General features: G+C 52.8%; 9 protein-coding genes across 9 annotated transcripts; 3 read left to right on the top strand and 6 right to left on the bottom strand.

Annotated features, from left to right (window-relative positions):
* Positions 1-257: 257 nt before the first annotated feature.
* On the top strand, positions 258-1,929 carry N7532_004163 (uncharacterized protein; the record flags this gene model as incomplete). Its single annotated transcript, XM_056616657.1, has 3 exons — positions 258-447; positions 526-1,233; positions 1,301-1,929. The coding sequence occupies 3 exons, from the start codon at positions 258-260 to the stop codon at positions 1,927-1,929; spliced, it is 1,527 nt and encodes a 508-aa protein (XP_056477014.1).
* A 490-nt stretch (positions 1,930-2,419) lies between these two features.
* N7532_004162 (Gfo/Idh/MocA family protein) lies at positions 2,420-4,081 on the top strand (the record flags this gene model as incomplete). Its single annotated transcript, XM_056616656.1, has 1 exon — positions 2,420-4,081. One exon carries the CDS (start codon positions 2,420-2,422, stop codon positions 4,079-4,081), a length of 1,662 nt encoding a protein of 553 aa, XP_056477013.1.
* A 294-nt stretch (positions 4,082-4,375) lies between these two features.
* On the bottom strand, positions 4,376-6,178 carry pgmA (phosphoglucomutase PGM2; the record flags this gene model as incomplete). Its single annotated transcript, XM_056616655.1, has 3 exons — positions 4,376-5,688; positions 5,761-6,062; positions 6,126-6,178. The coding sequence occupies 3 exons, from the start codon at positions 6,176-6,178 to the stop codon at positions 4,376-4,378; spliced, it is 1,668 nt and encodes a 555-aa protein (XP_056477012.1).
* Positions 6,179-6,622: 444 nt separating this feature from the next.
* On the bottom strand, positions 6,623-7,269 carry N7532_004160 (oligoribonuclease; the record flags this gene model as incomplete). Its single annotated transcript, XM_056616654.1, has 2 exons — positions 6,623-7,138; positions 7,222-7,269. The coding sequence occupies 2 exons, from the start codon at positions 7,267-7,269 to the stop codon at positions 6,623-6,625; spliced, it is 564 nt and encodes a 187-aa protein (XP_056477011.1).
* A 903-nt stretch (positions 7,270-8,172) lies between these two features.
* Positions 8,173-10,073, bottom strand: N7532_004159 (uncharacterized protein; the record flags this gene model as incomplete). The annotated part of the gene is made up of 5 exons (XM_056616653.1): positions 8,173-8,246; positions 8,301-8,604; positions 8,664-8,703; positions 8,726-8,987; positions 9,047-10,073. 5 exons carry the CDS (start codon positions 10,071-10,073, stop codon positions 8,173-8,175), a joined length of 1,707 nt encoding a protein of 568 aa, XP_056477010.1.
* Positions 10,074-11,514: 1,441 nt separating this feature from the next.
* On the bottom strand, positions 11,515-11,943 carry N7532_004158 (uncharacterized protein; the record flags this gene model as incomplete). Its single annotated transcript, XM_056616652.1, has 1 exon — positions 11,515-11,943. One exon carries the CDS (start codon positions 11,941-11,943, stop codon positions 11,515-11,517), a length of 429 nt encoding a protein of 142 aa, XP_056477009.1.
* A 1,129-nt stretch (positions 11,944-13,072) lies between these two features.
* N7532_004157 (sugar porter family MFS transporter) lies at positions 13,073-15,339 on the bottom strand (the record flags this gene model as incomplete). The annotated part of the gene is made up of 7 exons (XM_056616651.1): positions 13,073-13,349; positions 13,408-13,832; positions 13,889-13,926; positions 13,982-14,751; positions 14,808-15,071; positions 15,166-15,243; positions 15,299-15,339. 7 exons carry the CDS (start codon positions 15,337-15,339, stop codon positions 13,073-13,075), a joined length of 1,893 nt encoding a protein of 630 aa, XP_056477008.1.
* Positions 15,340-18,448: 3,109 nt separating this feature from the next.
* On the top strand, positions 18,449-19,216 carry N7532_004156 (glutathione S-transferase family protein; the record flags this gene model as incomplete). The annotated part of the gene is made up of 2 exons (XM_056616650.1): positions 18,449-18,785; positions 18,843-19,216. The coding sequence occupies 2 exons, from the start codon at positions 18,449-18,451 to the stop codon at positions 19,214-19,216; spliced, it is 711 nt and encodes a 236-aa protein (XP_056477007.1).
* A 798-nt stretch (positions 19,217-20,014) lies between these two features.
* On the bottom strand, positions 20,015-22,704 carry N7532_004155 (uncharacterized protein; the record flags this gene model as incomplete). Its single annotated transcript, XM_056616649.1, has 3 exons — positions 20,015-22,411; positions 22,466-22,588; positions 22,669-22,704. The coding sequence occupies 3 exons, from the start codon at positions 22,702-22,704 to the stop codon at positions 20,015-20,017; spliced, it is 2,556 nt and encodes an 851-aa protein (XP_056477006.1).
* Between the last annotated feature and the right edge of the window lie 290 nt (positions 22,705-22,994).

Here is a 22,994-nt window from a genome sequence, read left to right as displayed (position 1 = left end):
AAAAAAAACCGGGCCACCCATTCCTCCCTACATTCCACGATTTTGGATCACCGGTTCATCCCCGCCACGCCGGTTCCTCGTCGGCGAAAGAGGGCAGGAATGTGGATAGGATCCCTTGTTCAATAGATGTTCTGTCGAGATTTTCAAGAGCTATAAAGCTTAATGAACCTGATGCTGCTGAATAGCCTTGTTTTGTAACTCGAAATTCGAGCTGTGCGCCGTCTGGAAGCGCGGACTGCATAGCATAGCATACTATCATGGAGCCGACTAAAGAGCCCGAGACGCCGATCGAGGCGCTGAAGGTCCTTCCGAACAATACGCATCGGAACTGGATCAAGGACCGGGGGTTGCGAAAGCTGAACTTGGGAATTGCGTTCATGTTCGCGTCGTCTGCTGGGACGGGCTATAACGGAAGCTTGATCAATGGGTTACTGGTGCTGCCTGAATGTAAGCGTTTTTCTATTTTCGATCTGAAACAATCAGGATTAAAGAGGGTCCACGCTAAAATATTCTCCGTGACTCTAGTTAAGATGATTATTGGCGGCCTCGAGCCCAGTATCATCGGTCTGATCATCGCCGCGACCTCTCTCGGCGCCTTCATATCGTTCATCCCGGCTTCATATTGCGCAGATACATTTGGACGGAAATGGTGTGTTGGTATTGGATCATGCTTGGTGATCACATCATCTCTGGTCCAAATCGGCGTGAAAAATCACTGGATATTCTTCGGCATGCGAGTTCTGGCTGGTATCGGCGTCGGAACTGCACAAACAGCCGCGCCGTTGTTGGCGACGGAAATCGCACATCCTCGACAGCGACAAACAGCGACGGCTCTATACAATACCTGCTGGTGTGTCGGCTCGATTGCATCGGCAAGCATTACATTCGCGACCCTCTACATGACGGGCAGCTGGTCGTGGCGAGTTCCTTGTCTTCTTCAAGCGGCATACCCAGTCGTCCAGTTGATTGGGCTGTTCATTGTCCCTGAGAGCCCCCGCTGGTTGATTTCGAAGAAAAAGACAACCAAAGCATATGCTATTTTGGCAAAATACCACGCGAATGGTAGCATGGATGATATTCTCGTTCAGCACGAATTTGACCAAATCTGCAAGACTATCAATGCTGAGAACGCAACCACTAGCCACTGGAGCTCATTCTTCTCGTCCAAGGGAGATATGCACCGCCTTTTCATTTGTGTCCTGGCTGGACTTATGCAAGAATGGGGTGGAAATGGTATGAGAAATCCCTGACCCTTCCAAATCAACCACGAAATCAAACTGCTAACAAATTGACTCGACAGGTATTGTATCTTACTACCTGGCCCCCATTCTGAGCTCCGTGGGAGTGACGCGAGCCTCAAACCAAGCTGCTGTCAACACTGGCTTGCAAATATGGAACCTTATGTTCGCCTTTGTCGGCGCTGTGGCATCTGAGCGATATGGGCGTCGTGTCTTGTGGCTTTTAGGCACAAGTATCATGTTGTTTTTCCTGTCCATGACAACCGTCGTCGCGGGACTATTCATGGAGAAGCACATCAAATCTGCAGGTGTGGCCGTGGTGCCCATGCTTTTCCTTTTCTTCACTGGATTTGACATGGCTTACACCCCTCTCTTCATTGCATACCCGGCCGAGATCCTTCCGTTCCAACTGCGTGCCAAGGGCATGGCTGTTGTATTGATGACGGATGCTGCCGCATGCTTTTTCAATCAGTACGTCAACCCGGTGGCGTTCTCGGCTCTACAGTGGAAGTACTACATTGTGTACGTGGGCTGTCTCATTTTCTTCTTGACGATGGTGTATTTCTTCTTCCCTGAGACGAAGGGTCGATCGCTGGAAGAAGTGGCGAGGATCTTTGATCATGATCACAAGCCAACGACCACGGTGGAGGAGATCGATGAGAAAAGTAGCGGGGAAGATGAGAAGAAGTGAAACTGAGCGACTTCTTGTCATATTATAGGTATTATAGTTAAGTCTTATATAATGCAATAATACTTGAACAAATGCAAATGAGCAACCGGATCGCCCAGTGACCACCCTTTGACCTCCCACAGTATCGACTACGGACCTTCTCGTATTCCCTTGCCTTTTCGAGCCATCTCAGGCTGTATCTGTGATGTACAGATAAGTACTCCTTTCGTGGCTCCAGGTATACTTCCCTTGCGGCCAATCAGGCGGCTGCCGATGCTGCTGATTCCGCCTCCCCGCAACGCCCGTCCGGACGAATTGCAACCGCCCCCGCAACCATTGCAACCTCGCTCACCTTGAAGCTCTCGAGCTCTTTTCTTGAAAGGGGTGCTGTTCTGCTGCGAATGGCACTGCTCAGACCGTGACTGAATCTTTAGCCAGCTTTGGAAGCATCAACGACCTGATTTTGTCCACATCCAAAGTCCCGCAATTCTCTCCGGCACCATCCAGCACAATGAAAGAGCCTCAGCTTCCAGCTCCCGATCCTCCAAGCCACTCGGCAAATGGAAATTTCAGGAAACAGACTCGTTTCCTCGTCATTGGTGCCGGATCCCGTGGGAATGCCTATGCACGCGCCGTGACAACTGCTACTCCAGGCACCATCCATGCCGTCGCCGAACCACACCCCTTCAAGCGGAGCGAATTCGGACGAAATTATATCTGGGGAAGCGAGGGCACTCCATCGGAAGGACAAGTATTCAGCGACTGGCGCGAATGGATCAAGTGGGAGACTACTCGACGACAGCGAGCTAGTAAAGACAGCGACGACGGCAATGGGACAACAGGCTCGGGCCCAGTCGGCGTGGACGGTGTCTTTATCTGCACTTTAGACGAAACACACGTTGAGATCGTGCAGGCAATTGCACCACTACAGCTCCACATCCTCTGCGAAAAGCCACTAGCTCTATCGCTGCAAGATTGCCTGACAGTCTACCGGACACTCCAGCCGCCAGAGAGCTCAACGCAGAAGCCCCGGTCGCCCCCAACGATCTTCTCGATCGGCCATGTCCTCCGCTATAGCCCGCACAACACCCTCCTGCGCAAACTACTCCTCGCAGACCGGGTCATCGGCGACATCGTCTCGCTGGAACACTGCGAGCCAGTAGGCTGGTGGCATTTCTCGCACAGCTACGTCCGGGGAAACTGGCGACGAGCCAATGCGGCGGGAGACGGCTCATTGCTCACGAAATCCTGCCACGATATCGACTTTATCCTCTGGCTTCTCTGCTCGCCGCCTTCCCTCGAGACAGCGCGAGCGGAGGGCCATGAGCCACATTTCCCGCGCTCGATTTCCTCCGCGGGCGCCCTGACGCAATTCCGGCGTGCGCGCAAGCCTACTGCGGCCAAGGATGCGACTAATTGTCTTTCCTGTCCTGCGGAGCCGGATTGCAGCTATAGTGCTCTGAGGATTTATAAGGATCGTCATCTGGCGAAGGGTCATCGGGCCTGGCCGGTGGACATTGTCTGTCCTGACATTGAAGATGTGTATCAATCGCGAGGGCCCGAAGCTGCGGAAGCTCATCTCCTCTCTTGTTTACGGGAGGATTATGATGTTACCACTGATGCGGACTCGGCCATTTCTGCGCGGCCTTGGTATGGGCGATGCGTGTACGAGGCGGATAATAATGTCTGCGATGATCAGACTGTCACGTTTGCGTGGGATGATGAAGAGAAGGCGCCCGGGCGTCTGGCGAAGACTGCGACGTTCCATATGATTGCGCCGACGGAGAAACAGTGTGAGCGTCGCGGACGTGTCTATGGAACGACCGGTGAGATCGAGTATGACAGCAACACGATCTCGATTTATGAGTTTGCGACTGCGAAGACAACGACCATTAATGTCCCCAAGCCACCGCCAGACCAGAAAGAGTCTCACGGGGGTGGAGACTATGGCCTTGCTAGGCAATATGTCCGTGCCGTTGAAGCTGTTGTGAATGATGGCCTTGATATTGAAACAGCGCAGGCACGGTTTGTCGGGTGCACGCTGGAAGAGGCTGTCATGAGTCACGCCGTGGTGTTTGCAGCCGAGGAGGCGAGACGTGATGAACAAGTCGTCATGTGGAAGGAGTGGTGGGACACCAAATTGGCAGCGTCGGCGAAGGCTTGGACAGCCTGAAAGTACATCCGAAGCATCTGGAGAAATAGTCTATTATCCTTTTTGATGACGTGATGAGGTTATAATTTATATCTACCACCAAAGAGTTGGTTCTAATGCAATACTGAAATGGAACTTGAATGATTTCCAATTTGCTGGGGAATGGACAGTGTATTACTACTAGAATCAAACATTCCTCATTGCATTCCATACGTGGTTTTCGTTTTCGTCCATCGTAGCTTGCCATCATAGGAGCCGAGTCCGTGACCCATCCAGCGGGTCACATGGGGTTTAAAAAGAAACCAAGAAACCATCTTAGGTCTTAACATCAGGCTCCTCACGACCAACGTACTCCTTGACCTTGAGCAGGTTCAGAGCCAGGGCGACGTTGTCCTTGAGGTACTCCTGGGCACTGAGGCCGAACTTGGAGCTGTCGCTCTCGTAGCGCTCGACGTAAAGGCGGATGGTAGCGCCGCTGCTGCCGGTGCCAGACAGCCGGACGACAATACGGCTGCCGTCGTCGAACTTGGCATATAGACCCTGGTTCTTGGAGACACTGCCATCCAGGTCGGTGTAGGAGAAGTTACCGGCGTCAACAACCTTGCGCGAGGCAATAGTCGAGCCGATGAAGGTGTCGCGATTGGCGACAAGGTCAGACAGGGTGCCGACGACCTTGTTGGCGCCATCGCTGTCGACGTTCTCGTAATCATAGCGGGTGAAGAAGGTACGGCCGTAGGTCTTCCAGAAGTCGTTCTGGATGGAGGCGATGCTGGGGGTCTCGTTGGGCTTCTGCTTGGCGACACCAGCGATGATGTTCAGCCAGGCGACGATGGCCCAGACACCGTCCTTCTCACGGATATGGTTGCTGCCAGTACCGAAGCTCTCCTCACCACAGATGGAGATCTTCTTGTTGTCGAACAGATTGCAGAAGAACTTCCAGCCAGTGGGCACCTCGTAGCTCTGCAGGCCCTGGGCCTCGGCGACGCGGTCAACAGCACCAGAAGTGGGCATGGACCGGGCGAGACCATAGACACCCTGTTTCTGGAACCAGGGGATGAACTTGGCGTGGTGGGCAATGATGGCCAAGCTGTCACCGGGAGAGACGAAGGTGTTGGCACCGTAGATCATGTTACGGTCACCGTCACCATCACTGGCAGCACCGAAGTGCACACCGTTCTTGTCAACGGCCTCGACGAGCTCGTGGGCGTAGACCAGGTTGGGGTCGGGGTGACCGCCGCCGAAGTCCGGCTTGGGCTCGCAGTTCATGGTGCTGCTGGCGTGCAATCCGAGCTCCTTGACGAAGATGTCGGTGCCGTATGGGCCGGTAACACCGTGCATACCGTCGAACAGGACTTTGAAATCCTTGTGGGAGCTGAGGAACTCCTTGATCAGGTCGAAGTCGAAGATCTCCTTCATCATGGTCACGTAGTCGGCGGTCGAGTGGACAACCTCGACCTCGAGGGGGCCGTAGGTCTTGGTGCCAATGCTGGAGGTGTCGACATCACCCACGTCGACATAGTTGTAGGAGGTCAGAGACTTGGAGGTCTCGTAAATCTTGTTGGTCACGGTCTCGGGGGCGGGGGCACCGTTGGCCAAGTTGTACTTGATACCAAAGTCGTTATCGGGACCTAGGTGGCGGCAGAGATATGTTAGAGCGAGACTCGAGACATAAAAACAATCCATCATGAAGCTTTACTTACCGCCGGGGTTGTGACTGGCAGTCAGCAGAATACCACCAGTAGCCTTGCGCACCCGGATGAGGTTACTGGCGGCCGGGGTACTCAGAATACCATTCTGGCCGACCAGCAGCTTCTTGACACCGTAGGCGGCACTGATCTGGGCAATCTTGGAGATCACTTCGGGGTTGTAGAAACGGCCATCACCGCCAATGACGAGGAACGAGTCCTTGACGCCCTCGGGGATTGACAGGAGGATACTGGTGATGAAGGACTCGGAGTAATGGGGCTGCTGGAAGACCTTGACCTTCTTGCGAAGACCCGAGCTGGGGTTGTTGTGAGCGTTGGGGTGCCACGGGGGGTGACAGCAGAAGGGCAAGGAGACTTACGTGCCTGGCTTCTGGTCCGTAAAGGGCTGGATGGAGACCGTTTGAACCGACATGATGGTGGAGGGGAGAGGAGTGGAGGAGAAAGTCTAGGGGAGCAATGCGAAGTTCACCGACAAGAAGAGGGGCACCGTCATGTGTTGATCATCCCACCGGTGGCGCCCCTCCGACAGCTATGAACCAGCATTCTCCGTACTTTTGGCCCGGACGGCCCTGCAGATTACGCGCGAAGCTGCATCTCGCCCCGACTTCGCTGGCCAGGACTACAACTGAGCCATTGCTCCCGGGGGAGGTGATTTTGGTGTTGTTGTTGTTGTTGCACTGCTGGCTGTCTCAAATCCATTGCGGGCGGGGCAGCTCCGCCACCCCCAACAACAATAATAATAGAACAAAAGGAGGATGGTTGACTACAGCTACCATAGGGTACAATACGAAGGGTACAAAGTGACATCCATATAAATCCAGTCGATCATCACATGCAAGCAGGCCAGCTGCGTCATCTATGAAAAGAGCTGGTCCCGGTAGAACTTCATCTCCGCAATGCTCTCGAGGATATCGTCGCGGGCCAGGTGCACCTCGCGCTTGGGCGGGGCCTGTTTCAGCAGCTCGTCGCTGCCCCATCGGCGTGCAGCCTCCTTTATGGCGCTCACGTCGAGAATGCGGTAGTGTAGGTGCTCCATGACGCGAGCGTAGGGCCCGCGCACCAGGAAGGCCTTGTCGGCATGGACGCTGTTGCCAGCGAGCAGCGCGGTGCGGGCGGCGGGGACATGGCGCTGGATGTAGGCAAGGAGCGAGTCGGCGGCGGCACTCGCGCTGGTCGTCGACGCGCGCACGGCGGCGGTCAGGCCGGTGCGGCCGTGGACGTCGATGCACCAGGGCGACATCGTGTCCAGGGTGGAGTCGGGCTGGTGCACCACGGCCTCGAAGCCGTTCGGCTCCAGCAGCTGCAGCTGGGCGTCGGTGATGAAGCAGCAGATCTGGAGGATCTGGTCCGTCTCGGGGTCCAGGCCGGTCATCTGGAAAATCTCAGCAGGAACTCGCGTTGGATTGCGTCGGCCACTGCGTTGTCGCGCAGGGCATATCCAGGATGGAAACCCACCTCGCAGTCGATCCAGACCAAGGGATCGGATGAACGGGAGAGCGGCATCGTGGACTGTGAACGCAACGAGGACAAATTTGCAGGATAGAACTAAATTAGGGTCGTGATGTCAATGTATTGCAAAAAAGCAAACCGAAATGGTTGTATTGGATGAGCTCGGCGGGCTGGGAAGCAAGGTGGGCAGAATCGCTAACCTGGTGGAGAAAAGAGCCGCGGACCAGCAGGCACTTCCTGCTGCAGGATTTTGGTAAAAGAGCCAGTTGCAAAGGGCGGATGTACCGAGAAAACATCATCCACATCTCGAGAAGAGGAAGTGCGAGGCGGGAAGTCCTGCAAGTCGAGGCAAGGGCGGTTGATCCAACTGCCGCATCAAGCAACAGCACCCCCGTCAATACAAAGGGTACATTGGGCAGTGCCTACAATACGCTTGGATATTGTGCAAGAACCACGCATGATTACACAGGCCAATCTAGCTTGCAAGTGGCTTCAAACTGTCACTTAGGTGAATTCTACTAATACTAGGAGTGGTAGGGTACGACTGGAAGGCCTACGGTGTTGTGGCTCAGTACGGAACTTTGAACATGCCGCCTCGAGGCGACGTAGCTAATGTATTTGCTCTTCGCGAAGTTTCCTGTAGTGTACTAATAGATCGTTGGCATAACGGCGTCAAGGTTGATCGAAAGTATAGATCGAGGTGCAAATTGAAACCTGTGACCGCACACAGCATCGAACAAAAAAATCCTAATTTGTTAGGAGCTTCTCTACGAAGTTAGTTGACGCAGACCACATTAAAATTGCTAAGGGCTACTTACCTGTGCGCAGGGGGTGCTGGGCACATCCAAGGTGGTTTCAGCAGCTTCGCCCCGATCCTATTGGGAAGGATCTATCAACAAGAATTCCCCAGGTGGCCACTGTCATCTCGCAAGGGCCACCCTAACTTCCGTATCGCGTTCACAACTCTTCTTCCTCCTGTCCCTTTTGGGAGGTGGTAGGTGCACTAGCATCTAGTTTCTCACCAAAAGAAGCTGGGTCCATTTAGAATATCTCCCCGAAAAATTCTGGGCTAGGGCTCATCTTACCAGTCGTATCGTCTTCACCGGATCCAAGGACCTCGTTGATTCTTCCGGAGGACTCAGCAATCCGGCGTCGTAGGGCATTTTCATCAGCAGTGGAGACGCTGGCCCGTTGCTTCTTTAACGGGCTACCCAGGAACACGTCCGGTCCATGGATGGCGGGCACGGGTTGTTCAGATGTGGCGGCATTGGGGGTTGCCTTCGGGGGTGTCGACCGATCAGTGGCAGGGGGCGTTGTTCCAGAGGCAGGGGTTTCACTTGACTCAGCGCCGCTGCCCGGGAAGGGCTCAGCAGAGTGCTGACGCTTGAGCTGTAGCTATGTTAGAATGGAGGCTTGATAATACCAATGACGTTTAGGGATGCACTCACTCGGATCTTCCGAACACCCTCCTCCAGTTCTCCTTGGCGTCTGATATCATCAGGGGAGGTGCAGGCCATCATCTTCCTTGCCCTCTTCATCATCAGCCTTGTTCAAGATCGGGTTGTCGGTGTCATCATCGTCGCTATCCATATCGTCTTCGCTCTTCCTGCCTTTTCGGCGAGTGTTCTGGTCCCGGAAGTTAAGGAATCCCACGGTACCGCCGGGCTTGAGAGCCCCAAGACTCGACAGGTCGGCTTGGAGCGACTTCCTCTTTGCAACAGGAGTTTCCTGTGCCTTGGGGTCTTTCAAAATGCCCATCTTTTGCAATTGACCTATTTGCAAATGTTAGCGGACCCGAACCATAAGTTGACTGGGGAGGAAAAGCACTCACGTTGGCCACGATACATGAAGGTGAAGACAGCATACGGCTTGTCCGTCGGATCGATTCCTGTAACGGTCTGTGTACTGATTGTTTTCGGGTCCAGAGACTTGGGCTTCGCGAAACTCGTGGTGTGGTCGATATCTGCATCTCCGCCATTGCCATTTTGCTCGCCCTCGTCATCGTCGTGCGCGTCGAATTGCGGAGAGTACTCGCCGCGTTTGATTTCACCAGATGCCATTACTCGGAACAGCGCAATCTTGATTTGACCAGCAGACTCGGGAATTGGGTCGTCGTCATCTGAATCCGATGACAGATCATCACCGGAGATGTCCTTGAGGGGATCCTTATCGTCGTTGCCGTAACGCATGATGTTCTTGGGCTTGGTGTCATTGTTGCCTGTCTCTTCCATTTTGATGTCGGTGTTTTCGGTCGCGCGCTTTGCGCGACGCTTCTCCATCTTCTGACGCCGCCGTTCAATTGTAGCTGCCGCATCCTTGCCCTCGAGGTCCAATCCATGCAGCCAACGCTCAAGACCCACTTCACGGAAAAGGAACTCCCGCTCAGCGATACCGCCGTCATCAGAATTGACCCAGCGTGAGTTGACCCATGTCTCTTCACCTCGCCGCAAAAGTGTAGCTACTTCCTCCTTCTGTCGTCCGTCGAAGTAGATGTAGGCGGCAACGGTCTCATTGGAAGAATTGGTCAATGCCTGGTAGGGCATGACAGCCCCGGAATATTGGCCGCGGTTGCCGGTTTGGCCCGGCAATCCTCCGACAACCTTGGGCTTGGGTGAGGGGCAATCGTCCGTGGGCTTTGGGGTGGAGTAAGGCACATCTTGGCCAGGGTTCAGGAGAGTGATGGAAATGGCGAAAGTAGATTGTTCGGGCTTGCCCTCGGGGGAATCGGGAATTTTGGGTGGGGGAACAGGAATGAAGCAGGCAATCCGTCCAAATCGCGAGTGTCGCTGAATGGAGTATTCGGAGATTGGACCATCCGGCGTGTGGATGCTCACAGCCAGACCCTTGAAGCAGGGCATGGCGGCGTTCTGACGGTAGGTAAAGGTGTTGTTGACTGGCGGTCTTCGAGGGGTAGAGGTGCGGAGCTAGAAGCAAACAGTGGCCACCCGACGCTCAGGGGAGTGACCGCCCCGAAAGGAAACGAAAGAGGGGGAGGGTGTCGGATCTGACACGGGCAGGGGAAGGAATGCGATGCGTCGCCCTTTTTTTTTTTTTCGTGTCGAAGTCCCGCGAAGAGAGAGAATAAGCTCTTGCGCGAGAGGCGGTCAGGGTAGTTGGACTTAGCCTGGGAGCAACCAGCAGACAACTGGGTCTGGACCCCACTGCTGCTGGTATTGCGGAGGCTGGTGTCGACCGAAACTTCAGTGGTGGGGACACGATAGTCGTATGGACAAACGAACAGTCACTGAGCAGCTTCTCGAAGGATTTGCAGCGTCCGCGATCACAGAACCAGGACCGGCACGTCCACGGAGAAAAGTGAGTTGCGGACTTGAGGAGGAGGGGCGGATGTGGGCCAAAACAACTCGAACTCCCACGTGATACACCTTATTGCCGGCGAGAGTGTGACTGCGGGCAGAGAAGCCCGATGACTCTGCGACTGACTTTAAGGAGGTTCGCACCTGGTGATTCACTGAATAAGTGTCGAAGACACTTGCTATTGATGGTATCCCGTGCAGCTATGCGAATACAGCTGTTGACCTCATCATCCCCCACCAGTACCCACATCACCTGACCTTCCCCTGGCGCGCCCGACCATGGATCAGCTATGATCCCCCGGCTATTGTCGCACCCACTTTCACTCCAAACAGAAGGGTTATCAAGAGATTTTTATCAGCGGATCGCATAACTGCAATAATTTCAGAAAATCAAAAATTCTATGGCACTGGAAACGAAACTGTACTAATATTCTATTTGGTAATCCTTCAACTTACTGCTAGTAGTAGTATAGATTAACTACAGAAGCTTGTTGGGACAATCCAGGCTGATACCAATCAGAGGCAACCTGGCCATGTAGCAAAAGCACCTGTCTATTACATAGCATATTAGCAGTGCAGTTCTCCATGATATCGTTCTAAATGAGATCTGAACAGTTAGAGCGCATTCTACATTTGCATGTGCTTTCGTCAGTTAATTCTACGGAAGGAGCTCTGATTCGATGATTACTTGAATCAAGCCTGTGAAGTTCTCTGAATTTTTAATATTTGATTCGATAGAACGACAGATAGGACGGTAGAGCAAGTTCAGAGCCTCAAAGGACGATGTCGATCCACACCCCCACGTTGTCAAGACGGACAAAGAACCTCTTCAATCAGTAGTTTCCGCAACAACCCAAAGGACCCGGGTTACTAGTCTTCTCAGTCACCCGTGAATTTTCCTTCTACTCTCACTATTCTAGTCACATCTTCCTAATCTTCATAGACCTCTCCGACACCATCTCAAGCACCCAAGCATCATCACGCTCTACATGCAAACCTTACGGGTGCTCGAGGAGCACACGTGGCAGCTGGTGTAGCTCAGACAGTGGGCAGAGTTGTAGCAGCGAGGGTGGCTACAGTAGTTGTGCAGACAGTCGGGGTAGCAAGCGAGATCCTCATTCCGCTTGGTAAAGTTGGCGCCGCCGTAAGATCCAGATCCTCCGTCCTGAGTGTCGTCACCGACATTACTGGCATCAATGCTGGCAAAAGCAGCGTCCAGCTCGATGCACAGGTGGTCGTCGTGAGTGATAGCAACGACCTCCTCATCCATGTTCTTGAGGTAGTATCCTCCTTTCTCGGTGTGGAGGATCGTCTCCGGGTGGAGCTTGACGAGATCGTTGAGTGCTTGTCTGTCGTGGACAACGGTGACGCCGCTCGGGCGCGTGCTGTGGTAACGGGTGAGTCCTTCAACCATCGTGGTCAGGAAACACGGGAAGTAGACGACGGAGGTGAGAATGGATTACATGTCGAAGCTGTGAGGGGCACGTGAAAGAACCTCTATGTATACTTCGATCGAAGTTGGCTTACCTCTTATTTTTCCAGTAGAACGATGAGAAAGTGCCGTGAGGTATAGATACAAAGAGATAGAGGAAAGATGGCCTCTTTATACTTGTTCGACCCAGCTACCCGGTCAAGCTATGTGTATCATAGGCATCAGAATCCTCAACCATAGACAGTAATTTTGCCCGGCCAGAATAGCCGGGCAAGCTACCTCAAATCGAATTATGGGGCCAACAGCTCAAATTGGGCAGTTCAATGCTTCCATCCCAGCCTTCTTGACCGGGCTCAGAATGATCCGAGACATTGTCGATGGGGGCCATCCAATTTGTCACTTGGTGAAGTGTGCGCGATTATTTGAGACAAGCACCTTACCATTGGCGGGAGATCCGCCGGAGACAACCTTAGCGTCGGGGGATGACTTTATAGGATAACACCATCAGATTTCATCCAGCTAATGTCGAGATAAGCCCAATACCGGCTGTGCTATGCTAAGGTGAAGAAAAGCACAGAAGCAATCCCTCGTTTCCTGAAAAGGTCTTATTGCGCCAGTTAATTAGGATTTATAGGCCAAGTTGAGACATAGTTGGTCAAGAGATTAATATTGGGCTCTAATCGAGCGCAGCTTCCATCTAGCCCCCACGGGAAGGCCAACAGTGGCTGATTGATACCAGACTCCAACAGAACAAGCAGACAGGATTCTGCTTAGCGCCAAGAATATGGTCCACAGGAACTGGGACTGATTTATACCAGGGTCCTACGATAGAGGCGAAGGATCAGGATTCTCTCTAGCCCCGACAGGAAGGCCCACGGGGCCGGCCTCAATGAAGCAAACGATCACTCGTATATTTGTTGGTTTTATAACTAGTGGTATAGACAACCACTCATCGTATATTTCATTAAATTCGTCCTAGCTCGGAAGGTGAACGCATCGCTTCTCTTGAGTAAGCAGCAAGGCCTTGCTACTTTGTCAGGGGCATCATGCCATTCCTAATAGGGTCGAGTGGGCCCTAGCTTCGACGGGGCGCAAAAATAAGTAATTCCGTTCATGCTTTAATGTGCTCAGAAACAATACTCTGCTTCCGGACCTCTGCAGCCACTTCATCGCCAGTCGTCAAGTGGTCGAGATTGTAAAGGGGCTCCAGCTCGACATTCATGCGGAAAATATAGCGCTTGAACCAATAGGGCAGTGCCTTGGTGACTTGGTACTTCATGTGGACGCGAGTGGGGACTGCAAAGATGTAGTCCAGCTCCTCGAGGGTCCGCTGCTTCGTCTCGGGGACAAAAAGGAAGATCATGACTAAGGCAGTCACGTTCAAGCCACTAACCAAAACTGTTAGCGATTTGCACAGAGTCATAACGGAACAAGGAGATAACTTACGCATAGAAACCGAAAGCCCCAGTAGGAGTCATGGCCCACAGCATTCGGGGGAAGGTGATGGACAAAACGGCTGCCCATCCGAGGCAGGTAGCCACAGCCCAGGACATGCCAACCTCTCGGTGGGACAGTGGGAACACCTCGGCAGAATAAGTGAAAGGCACAGGGCCTTCGCCAGGCGAGTAGAAGGCGGCAAACAGGAAGATGAAGAGAGCAATGGAGCCAAGATGAGCTCCTCCATTTCCGGGAACGTAGAAGCAAAAGCCAGCTGCAAGCAAGGTCCATGCCATCTGCGGAAATGTAAAAAGCAGAAGGGCACGGCGTCCGTAAGTGTCAATTGTCCAAACGGCGGGGAAGGCGAAAAGGAAGTTGACTAGACCGAAGCCCCATGAGGCAAACAGGGCTCCTTGATCATCGGCACCGGCATTCTAATTGAAATGTTAGCTGAGACTATTAGTACACCTGTATAGACCTTATCACATACCTTGAACACGGTTGAACTATAGAAAGCGATGATGTTGACTTGATCAGATTAGCATGGCCAATTTCGAACTTGGAATCCCAGAGGTCAACTTACTTCCACACATCTGTTGCGCAATCATGACAGTGAAGGAAGCCAGAGTAGCACGGCGAACCCGGGGGATCGTGAACAGCTCGACAAATCGAGTGACATAGTTGCTCTCTCCAATAACATTCTGCTCGATCTGAATCTGCGCATGAATGTAGTAGAGATCACGCGCAGCCTGCAGAGGGGTATTTCGCAAACGGCAAAGAGATCGATAGGCCTTGGCCATCTCGCCCCTCCGAATGTACCAGCGCGGAGACTCAGGGCAGAAGTACACACCGAGAACGAGAGGAATAGCGGGGATAAAAGCAGATCCTAACTGCAACCGCCAGGACAAAGCACCTGTATCTTTGACTGCGAGATTTGCAGAGAATCCTAGGAAAATACCAAAGGCGGTCCAAAGCTGCCAACACATCACCAGTCCACCTCGAATGACGGCGGGTGTATTTTCAGCACAGAAAATGGGGATCGTCGAGGCCTTCAGACCCATTCCAATACCGAGCAGCAGTCGAGTGATGAAGAGTTGAGGCCAGTTTTGGGTGAAGGCAGATCCGATTGGCGCAAGGACACAGAAGATCGCAGAGATGAAGATCGTACCACGGCGACCCAAGATGCGGTTGGCAGGGTCAGACATCCAGCAACCCAGGGCAGCACTGGCAATGTAGGGGGCAGCATTCACCACGCCGACTAGCCACTGATTTCGCACGCTTGCCGACTCAGGGATGCCAAAAGCGTCGGGGAATGACAAGTTCGCGCCGTTCGAGCCCGTCTGGTCCCAGCCTCTGTGATATATTGTTAGTAAGATACCCATTAATATCGTGACGGACTCTCAACATACTGAACAGCGGCACCAATCGAGCAGAGAATGATCGTGAAGTAGAGAGCCTTTGGCTGGCGCCATTTGTGAAGCACTTCATCACGGAGGGCAGTGACTTCCGTCTCTGTGAGACCTGGCAAGGACTCGAAGTCGGCGGGGTCCCGGGCGACCAAGGCGCCGTTCTTCAGCTCCGGAAGGATATCGGTAACCTGGTACTCATTCGCGAACTTTTCCACATCGTGGAGGACTTGACTCTTGCTGAGATCGGCGAGCGGATTCTTGATCCTGATTTGAGGGTTAGCGGATGCTGATTTGGAGATGGACCCAAATGCCAAGACGGTAGTGTATTGGCATTGCGGACAAGCAACGTTGGGCTTACTTGGCAGAAACATTACTTTGGAGGTTGATCTCCTCGACGTGATGGCCTTTCTCTTCGCTACTGTGATCCTCGCTAGACCTATTCTACCAATTAGCAATCGGCACCGTTGAGAACAGGGTAAAGAATGTCTAACCGTTCTGGCGGGTCGACCTGTGTCACTGCGTCCTTTTCCATGCTTAGCGATGGATGGACTGACCACAATTGGGCGGAATGGGAATGATGGAGTTTGAAATGTCGTTGGAGGGTAGAAGGCAGGGAATAAAGAAAGAAAGGATGATTGGGGTTGGCACAGCGTTGCAGAGGGGAGAGGCAAGCGAGAGCGAGAAGGTAAACGGAACGTTCCTGGGATGCGCCAGCTTTTATGCTTCACCTCACAAGCAAGTTAGAGCAAAAATCATCGCTCATGGCTAGCCCGTTTGGCAAGACTAGTGCGAGCCCCATTGGACGCCATGCAAGAGACCTTGCCCTCCACTGCGACTGCGACCTGGCCCAGAGGCAACGTTGACACCCGACTACATTCGACTAGTAAGAGTCAGATCTACTTCCCAAAACGGCGTGCCCCATTCTGACTCCGGGGTCTGAGGCGCGGGGTTCGGTCCATCCGCCCATGGGGAAGACCCCAATTTTCCCCAATGCAGAGAAATTGCCTAGTCACTGTGGGGTTGGCAGTCCTGCTGGCAACCCTCGATTACAGGATTGAGCCCTTGCCCTGGAGGATCTGGTACTCTCTACTCATCGGTCTGCCTCGCTTTTCTGTGCAGCCTTCCACAACGCGATATCCCTGTCAATAACTCCTAATCCTCAAATATCAAAGGCCAGAATATTGCAGGGGCGAGGGGACTCTCTTGGATTGGCTGGGCACTTTGCGTCTATTCGTGGCGGCTCTTCGAGGCACCGGGATCCCGGTCCTCGTCGGAGAGGAGTCGCCCGATCCTGCAGCACGTACATACTAGGAAAAAAGCCCTACAAATGCAGGTATCTGACCATCGAGCGAGCCCCGTCCAGGTTAAATCAACCCCACATAGCTCGATTCCAAGATCGCGTGGTGCTCCAACACGGCCGATGTCCATGTGGCTCCTGGTTGCGGAAGGAGATCGCCAGTTGCACGTCCCCCCAACGCCGCACTCGGGATGGCGTCCTCGGACTACGAGTATAGAACCCGGGAGAACAAGAGGTCACCTGGGTCTGGAAAAGGGAGACCGAGATAAAAATTAACAAACGCCACCGCCGTCGGACACCTTTGAGGAGGGAAAGTGGAAAATGGATGCCCTTCGAGGCCGGGGAAGTCTCGACTAGGCTGGATCGGGCCTAACGGGGTGAATCCCTGCCGCTCCAAGGTTCACCTGTGGTAGACGATCCAAATATGGCGGCGATCGGCCGGTATGTGCGGCCTGGCGCAACACGGGCCGAGAGAGGAAGAACTGAAAAATGGCGACTTGGTGACCATCTTCGTCCCTAGAGTCGTGGTTTGTAAATGTTGAGGTACCGCCCGAGCTGCGATGGCAGAAGGGGAATAGCGAAGACAATCCGGGGAGCGTGGAGTTCGGCCCCAGCTGCCTTAAGCTCGCCGTTGCTGAACGCGACACTAGCGCATACCCCGGGCCAGCTCCACCTGTTTCTGGCTCGACTTTGTCTTCGGGGTCTGCTTCCCCTAATTCAATCTCTCAGTCTCGCCGGGGTGGCGGGGAGACAGCTAGTGACGTGCAGCCCGAGTCCGGCCGTCGATGCCGACGCGGGTCGGTTCTTCGAAGAAGTCATCACTTTGATGCGGATTTGTGCCGGAATAGGGAGTGGCTTGTCTCGCCCCCTCAATTCGCAACGTGAAGTCGTTCGGCATGGTGACCACGCTTCGTGGTTCCGTTACTCCGGGGTAGGGATACCCTGATACCCTACTCTGGGGCTCCTGTCCGCCGCATCGAGGTTGCACGGCATGGTCATCGCATCATCCATACTCGGCCACCTACACGGCAAGTTCTCGGCGAGAGCTTAGCGAGGGACCCTCTTGTCTGTCGTGAATGGGGCTGCGACCCTACGGACTTGTTGAGCGCGTGGCTTCAACTCAAGTGGGGGTCGTTGGGTCGTCTAATCGCCTAACCCAATACGCTGGTTCTCCAGGGCTGATCTGGATACCACTTGCGATCCTTCTAGAACAATGCAGGCCATGACGCCCGAGTGCTTGAAGGCACTGGAACATTGATGACATGGTCACATCGGTACGAGACCGAAGGTTTCGTCAAATGATCAATTGAGAACGATCCTAGCTGGTCCAACGGCAACAGACATTGCTCGAGCTAGCCCCGTTATCTTTCCTTCAGAACTATGGGACTCCTTTTTAGGAATCTTGCAGCTGGTACGATGGACAGAACTCAATTCGCTGTTGAACTCAGTGTGTTGTCCTGGCTGATAGCAATACGAAGTTGCGCCCGACTGCAAGGGATAGTGCTCGTGCCGAACAATCTATTGAAATGGAACACCACGTTTATTCTTGTCACAGGTTCTTATTGGTAAGTGGCATACCTGCGTTCTATAGAGGGAAACTGATGCGTAGCGGTCATCCTGGCGCCTGCTTTCGTGATTTTAATTTTATTAGTAGCCTTATGGGCGCTGAATGGGTGCAATTAGGCAATGAAGCAGAAACGACGCACAAGATAGATGGTTTTGCAAGGCTGCGGTGGGGGCCATCAGGTCAGTTATCTTTGGCGTACCAGTTCGACTGAACGATTGAGTTCAGAAAATAATACCCATCGCTCAGGGGCATACTGCGGAAATTTGAGATTAATTGGGCCACAAGGTATTTTCTTTTTCATGGCTACTCCATGTAATTCATAGATAATCTGGGCTACTACACTACTACACGTGATGCTCAATTATTCTCACCAAATGGTACCTTGGTATTTTGCCGAGGACCCGCAGTGCGGTAAAGATCCGCGTTTCGAACGGCAGGCTATATAGAGCTGTCAGAATAAGAGCGTACATGACACATAAACCAGAGCCCTGTTTTCGGGCTGGGGAAAAGCCGATGGCACCGATAGGTAATCGCAATTCGAAATGCCTCCCTTGAGGTCTTCGCGGGGGAGTTATGGATCATGACAGCATTTGTAAGCTCGGATGACAACTGTCCGGAGCGCCGACGCCGACGCTCTAAAAGCGGAACGCAATTGCGGTCCCAACTGCAGTACATCTGACATAATTGGCAATGCTCCTTCGAACACTGCTCTCCAGCTCATCCAAAGCTGTATCACGACATTCCCGCCTTTCATCAATGATTGCACCGTACTCCACCATGTCCTCTGATATCACCCTCTACTCTTGGTCCACGCCCAACGGCATCAAGGCCTCCATTACCTTGGAGGAACTCGGCCTGTCCTATAAGACTGTCCCAATCAATATCGGCACCAATATTCAGAAGGAGGATTGGTTCCTGAAGATCAACCCCAATGGCCGCATCCCTGCCATTACGGATGGCTCGCAGCGCGTGTTTGAGAGTGGTTCCATCATGCTTTATCTGGCCGATAAGTACGATACCGATCGGAAAATCAGTTATGCTCCCGGCACCTCCGAACACATTGAGCAGTTGTCATGGTTGATGTTCCAAATGGGTGGACTTGGTCCGATGCAGGGTACGCGTCGATCTTAATGAATTGAAGAAAGAAACATGAACTAATCTCTGCAAATAGGCCAAGCCAACCACTTCCGCCTTTACGCCAACACCCGTTCTGACTATGGAATTAAGCGATACATCGACGAGACCAAGCGTCTCTACGAAGTCCTCGAGTCCCGTCTCAAGGAGAGTGCCTACCTGGCTGGTGACAAGTATACCATTGCCGATATTGCGAACTATTCCTGGGTCCGCGTTGGACCCGGTGCCCTCGAGATCGATTTGTCCGAATTCCCCTCCTTGAAGAAGTGGTCTGAGGAGATCGGCAAGCGGGCCGCTGTTCAGAAGGGAGCGCATACGCCCGATACTGGCAAGTCCGAAGCGGACTTTCTTGAGCTTTGGGCGAATGCTCGAGCCAAGATGGATGCAAGGACCAACACTGATAAGAACTAAGCGATGAATCACATAATTAGCGGCTTGAATGCATTTTCTGATTAATAAACTTCTTCATTTATGAGCATGGCATGGTCTCGAAAGAACGTGCCCTTTGTCTTATATACCGAGGCTTTTAATGGAATGCTTGTTATACAAAGGCACAAAGGGCTTTGAAGTCCCATCTAGTCTATCTGACACTAGTTTAAAAGACATCATCTTGTCTGCTTTATCAAACCATATTCAGATTGACACTCCACGAATACTCAGGCTTGGCCAGCTATAGATGTGAAATACTCAGGCTTGGCCAGCTATAGATTTGAAACGTTCCCAATCCTCGCCGAGATGTGCAAATACACATTTGTCTCCTATACCGGCCCCCACAGCTGTGGTCATGAACTTCTATTAGACTCAGTGCAGTGCGATGAAGCCAAAGCGAAGGATGCAGCCCACTGGTGCGATGAGTCCGAAAGCAGATATGAGAAGAAAGGGACTATCCCCCGTATTAGATCATTCGACGACCTGATCCAAAAGCTTCGTCCAGGATTTTCGCGGTTGTCTGGCCCCTGCCCGTCGTGTCTGCACAAGGGGTGTCCTGATGTGATTCTTCCTACATTCATGTGGCGTCACTCTGAATAGTGATAGGTTTTTGTATGAACAATAGCTTGATAGCTTATTCTCATGGTTTTATGGGAATTCTATATCAGCTCTCAACTCATATCTAAGTATATCTAGAGTAGCTTCTATCTCGTTAGGCACTCATAAAACTCATATACCGGAGAATTGAGCTTGCGCAACCAAGGCACCGTGAGCCACTCCTCAGATCTCCCCAGGTCGGTAGCTTCTCCATGTAGCAAACCCAGCCTTTTCATAATACCCATCAAGAGCAACCCAATCCACAAAGACACCCTCGACACCTCGCTGTTTCATATTCTCAACAGCAGAAGAAACCATCGCCAATCCAATTCCGTAGCGGCGGTGCTCCTCATTCACACCAACACATCCAATGAGACCCGTATTGGGGCCGCACATCTGTGGGAAAGCCCAGACATAGTTGATCACCGAGGGATCACTGAGCATCAAAGTCCAACCGACCTGTTGGTTTTGAGAATCGAACGCAACCATTACACTGTTTGGATATTCGCTAGGATGCAGTTTCACAAAAGCTTCCACCCAGCCCTGCTTATCAGAGAAGTTCTTCCTCTGTCCCACCAGACACGCCTCGTAATCTTCAGGCTGCAAGGGCGCAAAGCGGAAGCCGCCTTCCTTCGCACGTGACATGTATTTTTCAGGCGATTGGAAGTTTCGAATGTCTTGGTAGAGATCAAGCGATCTAGCACTGGGTGAGCTGAGTCGCCAGCCTCGGTGAGTGAAAAAGTTCTGAACATCTTCGCCCAGATCGCTAGGGACGCCGGGCCAGAAACGCGGAAATGAGGATCCAAGCTTCAAATTTTCGATGCCGTATTGCTTTCTGAAGAAAGAACGAGTTTCGGTCAACAGCGAGGTCCCAATTCCTCGATTCTGGTGATCCAGAGTGACTGCCAGTACGGCAACGTGGACGATCTTCGGGGGGCCATCGGCATTGAGATACGCAAGGCAGAAGCCAACTACTTTCGAATCGAGACGAGCCACAAAGTGGTGCGCATTGTGGCGGACAAATAGCGCACGTAAACTCTCCCGGGGTAGCGAATAGGTTGGCAAGGCTGACACCCATATATCTATCATTCCATCAACGTCTTTTCCCGCATCATATGGCCCCACGGTGACATTGGTAGTTCTGGATACTGTAGGGCCCACATGCAAAGATCCCCTGGCAACACTCTTGCCGAATATAATGTCAGCGGCGACCGTAAAAGCTTCGATGGTTGGCTCGTAGGTGGTGAGATATGTCTCGATATCTGAAACTTCAAGAAAATCGTAGGGATTGCATGCAGCAATAGTTATCAACGTGCGAGCGAGCCCAGGGAGTGTATGTCCCAGCTTTTTTTGGTAAGGAGATTCACGTGCATTGAGCGAAATGAATACCACAGCGTCAGCATCCTTGACAATGCTGCACTGCTCGGCAGAAAGACCAGCCTCTCCATATTTGAGCTCGGTAGCAGATGGATTATGGGCTCGAATAGCTTCGAGATACGGGGTCACCTCGTAGGATCCCTGTCTGCCCATCCCTTCGCCGTCAACCGCGCCACCGGCCGGAGTTCCGTCTCCAGGGAAAAGAACCACAATGTTGGAAGTTTTTGACAGAGGAAGAGCACCACATTTTTCTCGCACAAGTGTGACAGAACGTGCATACGCCTCATAAGATGAAGCAGATATTCTCTTGTTGATCCTCTCAAGTGTCGCAAGATCATTCTGGCGCAAAGCAGTATTCCAGTTCAGACGTTCTTTCACAGATGTCACTCGACGATAGGCCTCTTCTAGTCGAGACTTGTCAATCGCACCAGACTCAACCGCTTCACAGATCTTCTGGATAGCACCTGTCTGTCTCTCGAATGTGTGACAGATCATACACGAGTCACTTCCAGCTTGTATGGCCAATACGGCGCCTTGCTCGGTACCATATGTGGCACGAATCCCGTCCATCTCGAGACAATCAGTGATGATCATCCCGTCGTAGGCCATGTCTTTGCGCAGAATTCCCAGGACCTTCGGTGACAGCGTCGCGGGAAGTGTGTCATCGATCTCGGGGAGAGAGATGTGTGCCGTCATGACAGTCTCCACTCCTTCAGCGACAGCTCGACGGAATGGAATGAGCTCCAATCGTTCCAATTCATCCCTCCCTTTCGAGATAACCGGAAGCCCGTAGTGCGAATCAACTGCAGTATCGCCATGGCCAGGGAAATGCTTCACGCTCGGAATGATGTTTAGCTCTCTGAGACCGCGCAAGGTCGCGCTCGCGAATCGTCCCACGAATTCCGGGTCATCTCCAGGGCTACGGACGCCAATAACAGGATTCAATGGCTCGGAGTTGACATCACACACTGGGCCGTAGTTCATGTTGATTCCGAAGAACCCTAGGATCTCGCCAGTGGACTTGCCGGCCTGGTAAGCGAACTCTGGATCGTGGGTGGCACCGAGAGCCATCGGACCAGGAACCTGGGCAGCGATGGGAGGCGAAATGCGGGTCACCAGTCCATTCTCCTGATCAATACCGATCAATAAAGGTCGCTCATGTCCAGCCTGACGGGCTTCATTCTGAAGCGCCAAGGTCAATGCCTAATTTGGGAAAATTAGCATGGTTTCCCACATCAAGAGGCTATATTGTCCTACCTGAAGCTGGGCGGCATCTGAAAAGTTGCGGCTGAAAAGGACAATTCCTCCTACGCCAAAGTCGCGAATCAATGTCTTGATCTCGGGGCTCAGCGTGTGGCCTTGGAAGCCGACCGCGAACAGCTAGACACGCTGTCAGTATACACACGTTCTTTGTCTCTGGTCTTCTCTGGAGCCAAATCCTTGGCCCTGTGATCACTCACCTGGCCTACTCTCTTCTGCAGGTTCGACAAGGCCATCGTGTTTGCAGCGTGTCGAGCGATTCAAAAGTGTTGCGGGGAGATACGAGTCGATAGGTGGCGCCCCCTCGTCTCCACTTGCAGCCGCGACTACTCGAAAGGTCGGAGCGTAGACAAGACTCCACAATGCAACCTTTGGCGGGCCGTCGACAGTGCCCTCCGCCCAGAACAGACGATGCGACGCTGGAGATAATCGCTGATAAGAGGATCGCCCAGCTTGGGGTTGAAATGTAGAAAAGGCGGGGTAAAAAAGACTTGCTTCTTCCACCGTTGACTCCGTTCATCCCGAG

This window comes from Penicillium argentinense (assembly GCF_028826775.1).
Source record: "Penicillium argentinense strain IBT 30761 chromosome Unknown utg000004l_segment0_segment0, whole genome shotgun sequence".
NCBI lineage: Eukaryota > Fungi > Ascomycota > Eurotiomycetes > Eurotiales > Aspergillaceae > Penicillium > Penicillium argentinense.
This window is presented reverse-complemented; position numbering and strand designations above follow the sequence as displayed.